This window comes from Brachycentrus maculatus, unplaced genomic scaffold (genome assembly GCF_059751285.1).
Source record: "Brachycentrus maculatus isolate JH-2025_06_01 unplaced genomic scaffold, ASM5975128v1 h1tg000914l, whole genome shotgun sequence".
Lineage (NCBI taxonomy): Eukaryota > Metazoa > Arthropoda > Insecta > Trichoptera > Brachycentridae > Brachycentrus > Brachycentrus maculatus.
The window spans coordinates 168,829-182,350 of NW_028281639.1; the positions used below are offsets into that span (position 1 = coordinate 168,829).

At 30.6% G+C, this 13,522-nt stretch overlaps 1 protein-coding gene across 1 annotated transcript; it reads left to right on the plus strand.

Moving 5' to 3' along the window:
• Positions 1-5,933: 5,933 nt before the first annotated feature.
• Positions 5,934-13,084, plus strand: LOC148299857 (uncharacterized). The gene is made up of 4 exons (XM_088275606.1): positions 5,934-6,042; positions 8,530-8,637; positions 10,973-11,069; positions 11,622-13,084. Exons 1-4 carry the CDS (start codon positions 6,028-6,030, stop codon positions 12,827-12,829), a joined length of 1,428 nt encoding a protein of 475 aa, XP_088131732.1. The 5' UTR covers positions 5,934-6,027; the 3' UTR covers positions 12,830-13,084.
• Positions 13,085-13,522: the final 438 nt, after the last annotated feature.

Here is a 13,522-nt window from a genome sequence, read left to right on the forward strand (position 1 = left end):
AACATATCATAATTTATTCACCACTTCATTTCATTTGAAAATATAACGACTGAGTGGAAATTGAATGTTTCGTGTACTAAAATAGTATTTTGCGTATTTCTTTAAAACCTTAAAATTAGAGAAAATATTAAGATCGATTCATGATTTTTTAATGAACGTGGTTAGAGCCGCGGACTCTTGAGTTAGAGTTTCTGGGTTCGAACCCAAATCTTCCGCAATTTGATGCCTATTTTTAATAATGAGCTCACATAAATTAGTATGAAGTTGAAGTATTTTTGTAAATAAAAAAAATTAAAATTTCTTTAAAAAATATATTTATAAATATATATTTTCCGAGAAAGCGCTCTAAAGATTTATTGTAATCATTATTACTGGTCACCAGAATCAGGCATCTAAATGTACAAATTATGATACTATGTTTATAACTACTTGTTACTAATTTCTCAAGGAAACGAAGCACTGTCAGCATCGTAATAACTAATACCTACTGTTAATACGGTAGTACAACTTGTACTGGTACCTAACTAGTTACCGTTATGGAGACGTCAATCATTATTTCATTACTTACTTTCTTCACTTGTCCGTTATATCTTTAATTTTTACCATGAAAGTTGAGTTATTTCAGTTAAAACAGTAATTAACTTCAAATAACGTTTTGATCCAAACTCGTCGAATAACAATTATTTTTAACTACTACCATTACTTAATGGTTTATCCGCTCCCTATGTGAAGCATATGAAGTCTATAAACTGGCTCCAGCCTCTTCTGTCGGCTACTAGCTCCCTTGCATCCCCCCAAATCAGGTCCGTGTCCCGAAATTCATACAGGAACAGGCGACGGATTATCAGCAGTAGACGTCCTGGGCGGCGGGAACCAGATACCTTGTAAAAAACGCAAGCTTAATGGCGGCTCTCAGGAGGCATGCGAAGAAGCCTACCCAATTGAATCGCCTTTTTATACCATGATTTTATACAATAATTATGACCATGGGTTTCTGCGTCCCACGCAGTATTTCCTCGCTCCTCAAAAACATAAATTAACCGCAGTTCTTCATTAAAACTTTCGTGAATATCTTCATTAAAAGTGTATTTTACTAAATCGTTTTTTTTCTTTTTTTTTCTTCTAAATATTTTCTATTTAGAAATAAAAATGCATTGTATAGAAGTGTCACTAATTATTAAGTTATCAAAAATTGCAAAACAAATTCTAGACCTTTAATAATAATAATAAAAAATGTTATTAAATAATTTAACATCCAAAGCTACGGAATATTGCTGTTTATGTTCTCTGTAATTGTGGAACCGACTTTTTTCACTGACTTAAAATCCAAAACATCCGGATCGCTTTCCATTTCATATAATCCCGGTAAATCTACAGTTTCATATAATTCCCTTTATTGCATAGATCATTCAAGATCGTATTTAAAAATACATTTCTATAATTTTATGAGCATATTGACTTCACGCTAATTTTTTTTTAGCTGAAAACAATCTTAAAATAAAATAAAAACTAAAACATGCGAGTACTTAAGTTGACTCTTAGGAGCAAATCATAATGGAAACCTGTTTTGGCAAAATATATTAAAAGAGAGATTTTTCAATCGCGTAAGATTATAAAAAAAGCATTTTAGGAAATTTACAAATATTTGTACCTAGGATCTATATAATACCTAATCACTTATCATTTTATTTATGCCATCTTACGGTGATTCACTAAATTGTTGACTGGAAGCCGTCGGCTGGAAGGCTATATTATACAATATATTTTTGATGTATTCAAGTAGATGGCGCTATAATGTATAGGGTAGACTGGGTACGGTTGAAACAATTTTGCTTATATTGTCCATAGAATTGTTCTTAACAAGTCAAGCGATGATGAAGATGCATTAAATACAAGAGTGTGTTTCTGTCTACTAATGGGAAGTATTATTTCAGTACCCGGTGTGTTATTTTTAGTGGCAGATCAAATTTAAAAAATATATCCGATTTGTTTCAACCGTCCCCATACCAGGGGCAGTTGAAACAGTGATTGGGGTCAGTTGAAACACACGCAAATAAATCAATATTTAATATTGTAAGACGTTTTATTCATTATTTATGTTTGTTTTATAAATAATTATGGCACCGCATGACAATATTAATCAGTCTACAGATATGTAATGAACAAAAACAACTAAAAACAATGGCATTTAAAAAAAAACAAATCGAACGAAAATAATCTGTGAATAAACTAAAAGGAAACACTTCTTTCATTTTGATTAGTCATAAATCAAGCGAAAATCTAGCTTTGGGATCATTCCGAGTCGCAATTGTGGCAAACATAGCTAAGACCACCTTTTGTGCAGTCTTCTTGAGTCCACAGTTTACAAGTGGTGCACTGTATCCACTTTTCACCGGATTTACTCTCTGAATACAGTGACAGACAAACAAGAAAATAGCATTCGTCCTCTTCTGATGATGATTCCTGTTGCGTATTGTGATTATTTTTCCTTTAACGATCCTTCTACTTTTTCCTCCATCCAATCTTTTCTTGACTTACTTAGTTTTCATCCGTTTCAACCTTATTTCATGTTCCTTTCTTATCTCTTCTTTCTCTGTTTTTTTTAGTAGCAAGTATTTTGCAAGCTCCTGCTCCTGCTCTTTATTAAAAACTTCGTTATGGGGTTCATATCCCATTTTCTTCTTCACCAGATGCATCTCGCTTTTGTATATATATAATGAGCGAACAGTGGTTTAATCCATGCTTCTCCGCCGCTTTTCGCAGTGAATCTCCTGCTTTAACCTCCTCATAAGCGTATGTATACCTCGACAAGTCGACCTCCCCTCTCGAAGTCTTTCTTGCGCGTACTCTCGGCATCAAGAAAACAGGAAAACTGAAAAAATATGTTGTTTCAACCGTACCCACAAAAAATGTTTCAACCGTCCCCAACCCCTCCTTTAGGTGGAAAACAGAAAATAGTAATGTTAACAAAATGGCACATTAAAACTAATCACTATATCGTGTTCTACAAGCTTCATTTCAAACACGAAATCATACTCAATAATATCGTTTCAATAGAAACCGTAATAAAAGGAAAATTCTCGGAACAAAAATACTTACTTTTGGTTATCAAAATACAATAAGACCTCCTACAAGCAACTGCACCGTGCGGCGAGCGATGCAACACTGATATTCGTGTTTGAACTTGTTGTCCACTTTGTTCGTCCCTTGGACCCTTCACCCTACCGCATACGGTTTGCAAGATATTTGCCCTATTTCAACCGTCCTTTGTTTCAACCGTACCCAGTCTACACTACTGAATTTTTCCCTATAAAAATAAGTCAATATTCCATTATAAAGAATGCATCCGTAAAAATAATCTTGTGTAGGTCTATCTATAAAAAATAGTATATTTATTTGCAAACTTATTGTGCCCGTTTTTCACCTGTCTTTGGAATAGACTTCCTCAATCTCAGCGAGAGATTCCTATCTTGGCAAGCATTCCTTTGAAGATCGGCAGCCCATTGCATCTATTGACGTCCTAAGCTTCCTGCTTCTAGCAGTTGCCGTCATTCTAGAACTCTCTGATCCTCTTCTATGTAGAAGTCTCACTACGTGGCCGGTTTGACCAAACCCGTTGGGCTATAATTTGTGCGGTTTGTGCAACCCAGGTCCTTTACCTTATCCACTCATTAAATGTTCTCTCTCTCAAGAACATATCTACCATCGCTCGCTCCGTGGCTCTCTGCATAGCTTGTTTTGTGAATCTATGTGCGTGCTTCATGTCAGTACAGGAAATATGCACTTATTGAAAACGTGTGTTCGTAGGTGTTGCTGTATAATATGTATGCTTTATAGCTATGTATAAATGAATATTAAAAAATATTGATAGTAAATAACATTAAGACTTAACTCATTCACTATTACGTTTCTTTTATTAAAATGAGAAACAAAATTAAAAGATGGATCAATAAGTCATTCCTCAAAAAGATTTTCAAATAAAAATAATAAATAATATATACATATACGAGTATAATGTAAATGTTCTTTGGTTCATAATATTAAATCTTTATAAATTATGAACCTTATGCTTGCAATTTCTGACACAACGTTGCATTCAAATATGCTCGCGTTTTTATGTGTTGTTAATTGTAACGTGTTTTTACCTGTGAGATATTAAATAATTTTTTTCAGTGGCAGCGCCATCTATAAACCGTAACAGCAACACACAAGCAAAACTTAACAATACTCAGTGTGCTTCTTGACAGCTGCTGTCACTTAGCATTTTCAATGTTTCGATTGCATCGTTGTCCCATGGATAATTAATATTTTAATTGCTTCACAAGCATTGTCAAATTAAACTTATTAGAAATGTTTGGTTTCTCTTTTCTTTCTTTTCCATTTTAGTAGACTGAGCCACAGCAACGTGTGGCCAATTACATCTGGTATTTTAATGTATTTTAATACCGTTGAATATCATTTTAAGTTCCTTACGAAGATTCATGTTCATATTTGATATTTTTAAATTTGTTGACCAAATTCAAATCTAGGGCAAACCCAGTTAATCTCCTCATTCCGATTTGTTCCTGTCACAATATTTCTGAGTACAAATTATGGAAAGTGTGGTCTGATTAATAATGTGACGATCAGATTAATTATGTGGTGTGTGAAAACACTCAAACCCTGAATCGAATTCATAAGGTCTATCTATAACTTGATATACATATATTTACATATCTTTTTTTGTAATTCCGGAAACATAAATAAACATCCATTGTCGTCTAAACATCAAATATGAAAATACGGCTGTAAAATTCATAATAAAGTGTAACAATGCATATCCATTCTATAGCGGAATGCATTGTGTATTACTTAATACTTTCTTGCACTCGGAAGAATACTTTACATAAGTCGAATATTTCCATTTAAAGAAATATAAAATTTCTTTCCTTTTTCCTTAATCGATTAATTTTAATCTTATTAAGGTGATAAAAAAAAAACTTTCATACTTCTTTTATTGAATAATGCATTTCGTATTTGTATTATGCATTCGTACAGTGTTTGTTTTTGTAAAGTTCTAATGTTACAATTTCGAATAGAAAAATATAAAACGATTCCGTATGACGTTTTCTTTATATCATAAAAATTATAATCGTTATTCTCCGAAATAAATCTGGAATCCAGAGAAAATTATTTGCTTGCAAAATTCACATAAAAAATTACAAATATGTAATCTATATATTTAAATGGCTTTTCTTTAAGTGGCTTTTCTTAATATATTATTTGAATTACCTAATGTCCAAGTGCTATCCAAGCTACAGCTCATGCAACATCACTTATCATGGCCCTACTTAGACTTTAACTTTGTAAGTTTTATAGCATTATAAACATTTTTTTTGATAATTACCTTCGAAGTATAATTAAATCCTTGTGAGTGGATTTACTTTATAAGTATACAGTAACTATTATTTTATGTAATTCATGAGTGAAAATTCAAGGCAAAAATCACTCCCTATCTTTTTTTTATGAATAAACGGAACAGTAAATATTTCAGTGTGTTTATTTACTTACAGCTCATATATTTCTTAATTTTCTCGACAATACATTAAAAAAAAATTGTACATTGCGTGGTTATGTTGAAAAATGGAATTAAAAATTCTAAAATTCCTTTAGTATGTGATAAAAAAATATTTTATTTTATAGTGAATCAAGTTTTCGAAAACGCAATTCAATTATATTCAATATCTGTTATAATTAAAAGTCATCATTGAAACAAATTAATTAAAAATATTTTATCTTAATGATATTTTAAAATGTTCAATATCCCTGGTATAGGGTGTCTTGTTATATTCCGCTGACTATGAGTGGGGATGAGAGCGAGTGGAGGAAACTTGCAATGTAAAATTTCTTTATAAATAAGAGCCACAACCCGAGTCAAGGCAATCAGCTCTAATCAACCTTGGCCGAGACATTTCAGCAAGTGGTGTATCTCCGTTATTTTAGTGAACTCCGTTTATTGATGCGCTTTGTCAAGTGACATCTAAAACCATGGGAATTTGGAAGGTAAATAAAATTGATAAACTTGACTACTATAATATATATGTATATCCTATTCTGTCCCTAGTATTGATACATATTTTGTAATTACATTTTTAGATAAATTGATGTTTATTTGAAAAACCAAATCTTCAATTAATATATTTAGATGGATAAAACTTTATATATAATATTGGTACAGCACAGCTTTTGAAGATGATAACGTATTTACACATGTTAATTTGCCTAGTCTCATTGAATAAGAAAATTAGTACAAAAGTCAGAAATATCTACATGTCTTATACATTAAAAAATCCTTACATGGCTTAGAATTTAAAGCTTATTAATAAATCTTCAGTACAATGTAACTATTTTTTATGTTCCTTGTATTACTGTTCGTAGTGAACCATGCAAACGGTCAAAAACGTTGTAATTGTTTATTAGCTTTTTATTAGCTGTGATAATGTTTTATAAAATGACCTTTCAAGTTTATTTGATTTCAAGGAATAAACATGCTGTTATTCGACCTATTACTGGCATGCGTATCTGGGGCCAAGTTTACTGAGTAGTAAGTACATGCAAGTAATGTAACACCGTGTTTTTTCGGATCCGTTAAAAGGAAATAATACAGGCTTTTATTTTTTTACCTTTATGTTTTAAAACTCTAAAACTAAATAATACTTAATCTTGACAAATCGTAGTTTGATATAAAAATATTTATTATATTTATATACGTTTTTTTCTTTAGGCATTAAAATATTTCATTCAAAATGCATTATGGTGACCGCTACGTAGTGTTTCATACATATTTATTGGGTCATAAGCTCTTTACTTTCGAATGATATATTTATAAACTAAGTTCCGAAAAAAATAGATTGCCGTATATCAAATTCTATAAACCTAATACTTTTCAAAACTATCATTTCAATTTACAAAGTTTTTGAGTGATTCGTTATTTAACAGTGTATTGTAAAATAAGTTTCTTTGAATGTGTAACTTCCCCTTAAGTTATATTTCATGTTTCATCCCTTTTTATTGTAACGTCAACTCAATAATACCTACCATTAACATCCAAGTATCATAATATTTACAATTTTGTTGATTATAAGTATTCTTTAAAAAGAAGATTTCACAAAGAAAGTGATGCGTGCATCATATACTCGTATGTATTTATTTCCACTTTATGATCTGAAATGGAGATAATGTAATACCTAATAAAACTATCAGCAATAACTTACCATTGATTTAGATCCACTCAAGCTTGTTAGATACTTTGTCTGAAACGGAAAGGAATTAGATGAAAGTTGGGATATGTAAAGATATAACACTTCCTTTTATACACTTCCTGTTACTTAATTATATAAACACATACCTTAACATTTCACTTTCTTTTGATATCTAGATATACCTTTATACAAGTGTTTATTTTTTAATGAATCTAATTATGTTAACATTTTAAGCGAGCTCAAGGGTTATTTGCTAACCAACGTTTTGAGCTACGATTCAGGTCAGACGACATGATGCTATAAAATGCGACACACTAGCTTTAACACAGAAAATAATATTTTCAACCTCAGAACATCATTAAAAGCATAAACAAATATATTATTTACTCACTTAAAATCAATCATGCAATAATTATAATAAATATACATACTTATACATATTTGTCAAGTAAATGAAAAAACTAGGAGAAACTCGGTAGCTGGTCAAATAAAATTCATGTGGAAAAAATTACATGGTTATTTGTAAAAACGGTAAAACATTTTCATAAATTATTGTTAATTTAATACCTTTATGTCTACATATGCATTGTACATAATATGACGATATAAGATATAAGAGCGGCCGGGTATGTATGAGGAGATGCATGAATGTACAAGAGGCAAAGAATGTTTGCAAAGACAGAGTGGTGTGGCGTTTGATTCTCTCTGCCTACCCCTGCGGGGAAGCGGCGTGATGGTTAGTTAGTTAGTTAGTTAGTATAAGAGTTGTGCAGTACTAAGGAAGTACTATTTTGTAACACGGTGTTTCGAATGTTGTTAAATTTAAACAATATTTCATAATTATTGATTTTGGTGGATAATTCCATATTTATTTCCAACATCTTTATATTTTAATATTCATTTATGATCCTTTACGTATTTGTTATTTTTTTTTGTATACTTACCTATTTTTTTATTGACAAACATTGTTTAATTCTTTATTTCGAATTATTAACTCAAGTAATGTAGATTATACGCGTAAATTACTTATTGTCATATTCATATAAGTTATATTATAAAACGTAAATAAAATGGCTCATTAATTTAAGACACAATTACGTAAATTACGATAACATACATAAGTAAGTCAAAATAATTTTACGATCAGAATCACGTAGGTTATATTAAAATAAAATATTTTATGTCATTTTCACGTAAATATATAATTTGGTTTTATTTCGTCATAAGGTTATTAAAAATATTATTTACTTTTTGTAATCTTTGACTTCTAAAACGTATTCATTTTCAGGAATGGACCGTTTTATGCGGCGTGATAATAGTAACAGGAAGTGTTTCCGTATCTCCTGTAACTCCAGAAGAATATGCTCCAGAGGACCACGTATATGCTGCTGAATACGTAATTATTAATTACTTTTTTTCTGAGTGCTTTATTCATATTTTCCTCACACTCGTCAGTAGTGACATAGTTTTATTACGCAACCTCGAGAGGAAGTGCACTGTCAAACATTATATATACCAAGGAACAGAGTAGTTAAAATTTTTAGGAAAATTCGACAAAGGATTTGAATTTTTTATTTCAGGATATTGAAAAGTAAAGTTCATTCCAAATCAACATTCCACGCGCTAATTCCTCTCTACACCAAATTGTTTATCGGCGTATTTAATATTACCCTCATTCATCTATTTGATGATTTTTTCTACATATATTTGAACGCAGTCTGAACATGTGAAAAAATATAGTAATATGAAAATAACTCCTGCAATTGGAGATACTCCAGATTTTGTGAACCAGTATTTGGACACACTCAAAATGTTATTTTTAGACTATTAATTTGATTGATTTCATTGATCATTTGTGAGTTACATTTTAAATTCATCATGAAGACAATGTAGTTGTTATTCAAACAGTAATCTAGATGTTTAACGCAACGGAGATGAAGAAATTATTGTATTTGGTGAGATATTTATCATAATAACAACCCTCGTGGGGTTGACTTCAGTACGCGTGAACAAATATTTTAGATCTTACAAGCGCTTTAAGATCAGAAGTTAGAATAATTATATGTCGCGAAAAATGTTGGCTAAGGTAGACTTATATGCTATATTATCTTCTCTGCCTACGCCTGAAACGGGATGATGGTACGTTAGTTATTTAATTTAAAAAGGTTCAAAGCAGAGTAAAATGCTAAAGATTCAATGTTTGAAAATATTTTATTAATTAAACATATTTTATTCTATTTTATTTTAACGAAAATGTACAATACATTAAATTTCGAAGAAAACAATCGATTTAAAAAATATGAACAGGTCCCATTAAATATTAAATAACTACTGTGTTGAATATGTTAATGTGATTAATATACGTAATACGTACTACCTCTTAAATGTGATTTATATCTTACTAACAAGAAAGTGTTAAGAAACTTTTTATCAATCACGATTCCTTATTACCAATCATAAAATTTATGTTTTGAAGATATCAAAATGACCGGAGATGGTATCATTAAAAAGTGACAAATTTAAGTAGATAGATTTTGAACAACTTTTACTTTTAATGCTAGATTGATATCATTTAATGAATTTTAGCACTCCTAAAATAAATTTAATGCAAATAAATTTCAGCATAGACTACAAACTTGATACTAATTCCAATATTTGTAAAAAATCCAGTAGCTTAAGTACCCTAAAGCTTGTAAAAGTGCGAGTATAACTCGTGCCCAAAACATTATTCTCCTTTCTTTACCAACCTTTTTCTCACCATTTTTTTACCATATACCAGTAATCCTTTACACTAATTTCCTGTATTTATATCATCCATACCAAATCAAATACACTTCACACTTATGTCCTGAAAATCTGGACCGATCACGTTTGCCTTTTTTTTATCAAGTTAACACTCTGTCAATCCGATGCGGTGCCTTATGCGCTATTTATTACTCAAAGTTAAACTTTCAATTTCAAGCTTTATAAATTGTTATTTAAACCTGTTATAAAAACTTTTATTTGTATCCAGTATGTGTGTTTTATATTTTGCACTTTTCTTTTTGTGCTAATACAGTGCCATATATTTACTTTCAACTTTTTCTTTTACAAAGTGAACTGTGCGACTGTTATAAATTTAAACAATTTATATGTATTTCCTCAATCGCATTGTAATATTTGCAATTCCGATTAAAATGCAATTTTGAAACATCACTAGGTTATATATTATTGCTATTGTATTTATACTTTTACATGAACCATTTCCTCAATAAGCAAAAAATAGAAAATAGGGGTCATAGAAAAAGAATAACAATGTCTTCTCTTTTTTAATAGTCCAACACTTTATTATTATTAATGATAATAATGTGTCGTAAACAAGTCTTAACTTTCTATACCGAGAGTGCATCATCGCGAATTGTTTCTCATCTTAGTTACCATGTACTGGAATCGGTCACTTTCTTACTAGAATATTGTAGGACTCTCTATAGATGTTACAGTTTCAAACCTGAAACTAAAACCGGTCTCACTGCCTACGCGTTGAAATCTCTTTTCACACTAGACATAATATTATAATTAAAACCATATTAGGAAATTAGCAAGTAAATATATATATATATATATATATATATATATATATATATATATATATATATATATATATATATATATATATATATATATATATATATATATATATATATATATATATATGTATACACATATGCATATTAATATATAATATTTTTCAGAGCAATCCATCGTACTCCTATAGCTATGGAGTAAAGGATTATCATACTGGAGATGTAAAGTCACAGTGGGAGTCTAGGGATGGTGATAACGTCAAAGGTTACTGTCACAATTTTATTCCACTAATACAAATATCAAAGCACAATGTAAATTCAAGATAATAATATCAATTAAAAGTAATTTACAGTGTTTATAATAAACGTCCAAAATATTTTTTTTTATTTGTGTTTGAATTCATGTCATAACTTATAATTAATACTTCAATTATAAATAAAACTATTTTTATATTATTTCGAGAAATAAAAATACTTTGTGTTCTGATCCACTCACATTGTGAAGTGAGTGGATCAGAACACAAAGTAAAGTATAATGTCTACCGGGTCCGAAGCTAACCGTTTCTTTATCAAGAACCGATAAAGAAGCGGTTAGCTTCGAAACCGGTAGACATTATAATTAAATTATTATAATATATTTATAGTAATTTTAAAACAAAGTTGCATTTTAATTAACCATATACGAGTTATAATTAGCCATACTTTTTTTATTATTATCAGCATTTTAAAAAATAAAGACAAATAAAAATTAAAATAAAACAACGTGGCTTTATGCTCACCAATGGGTTTAATTATACTTTTTTCTACTGTATTTCAGGTCAATATAGTATATTAGAACCGGATGGTTCCGTCAGGACTGTGGATTACACATCTGATTCCAAAAGAGGATTTAATGCAGTTGTAAAAACTGAGGGACCTAACGTTCATCCTGAGCCACGTAAATCGTTATATCCTTCGTTTAAAGAAGCAAGGAGTCAGCAGCCCAAAAATCTTTTTAAGGACAATACAAAGCCGGAAACTGTTTTTCCAGGTTCAGAGTTAAAAAGCTTTATTTTTTTGGATGAAGATAAACATCATGTTCGGTCCAAAAAATACAACTTTCCCCAAGAAGATATTAAAGAATCACAAAGTGTTATAAATGTTCATTCTTATTCAAATATTGGTGAACCGGGGAATGTCGAAGGCTTTGAATCATCACCAATTCACTCAGGTTTTGAGTCCTCCAAAACTCAACAAAGTGATTTCAATGAGTGGAAAGTTTCAAAAATAGAATCTCCAAAAAATATTGACAACGGAAAGTTGAAACTCTTTAATGTGGTTAATTCTAAACTTAAAGATTCGTTGAAATTAGAAAATGGTGAGAATTATTTTAAACCGATTGGAGAGACAGGATTTAAATTTTTCGAACCTGCTGTTGAAAGTGGTTTTAAATTTTCATCTCCCGTATTAGAAAATGTTTATAAAGTTCCGGAAATAAAAGGTAAAAAAGAATTCAAATCTTCCGAACCAATCTCCGATGAAGGATATAAATTTTCCAGTCCGATAGTAGTAAATGAAAACCACTTTACACCTCCCGTTATTCAGGGAGGATTCAAGCCATTCTCCAGTATTTTAGGAGAAAGTGTTATTAAACAACAACCTGCTCCAGTAACTACCTATGAACCTAAATACATCCCACAACCAGATCAACAATTAAAACCGATTCACGGAAAACCCGCGGGAGAAAGACCTAAGAAAAAGAAGCCATTCACAACTCCGGGTCTTTCTCATTACGCTACCCACGGTAGAGGAAAATTCAACGCGCGTCAACGCAATAAGGGGTCAAAACCAGATTATTCCCGTTACTTTGCAAACAGCAAATCTAGTGGAGCACCAGTAATTTTCCCGTTGGCAGCAAATCAAAATGGTAAAGTTGATCAAAATACCGCTGCAACTCGAATCGTCAGGCAGCTTGTGCATAAAGGTGGATACGGAATTAGATATTTGCCTAGGGAAAGTCAAAGTCATTTCTTGCGTGCTCATTAATTTTTTTTACCAAATGGACATACATTTAACATTTTAAGAAATGTTTAAATATAATTATTTATTTTTCAAATTAATCTTAGTACTATACATGTGAATCTCATTATTATTTTAATATTAAGTGTTGAAGATGTTAAAATGTAATTAATGGTTTTAACAATATATCGTGATATTCCAGGGCAATATTTTCAAGTTGATAGTTGTATTAAATGACTAATTTTTCTAAAACGATGAAGTGATTTTTAATCAAATAAAATGTTCAAACGATTACTTTGTTTTTGTTTATCCCTAGATATTATAATAAACCTAAAAGCTGCCCTTTTGTTTGTTCATTGCCATTTTTTTTTATTTTAGAGAATACATGTTATGTTTGGCTCATCTCTGCCTCTACTTTCAATTTTCAAGTATCGATGAGAATATTTATTAAAAACACATTATGTTTGCTTTTATTTGGTACACAAATTATTATAATTCATCGTTATCTGTGACTTTAAAAATAAACAACTAAAAACTAACTAATCATCACGCCGCTTCCCCGCAGGGGTAAGTAGAGAGAATAGAACGCCACACCACTCTGTCTTTGCAAACATTCTTAGCCTCTTTCACGTTCACACATCTGCTCATACATATCCGCCGATTGTTACGACTCCTAACCTGACCACTTTCAAGTATTTGGCATACCTGATCGTGTCATGT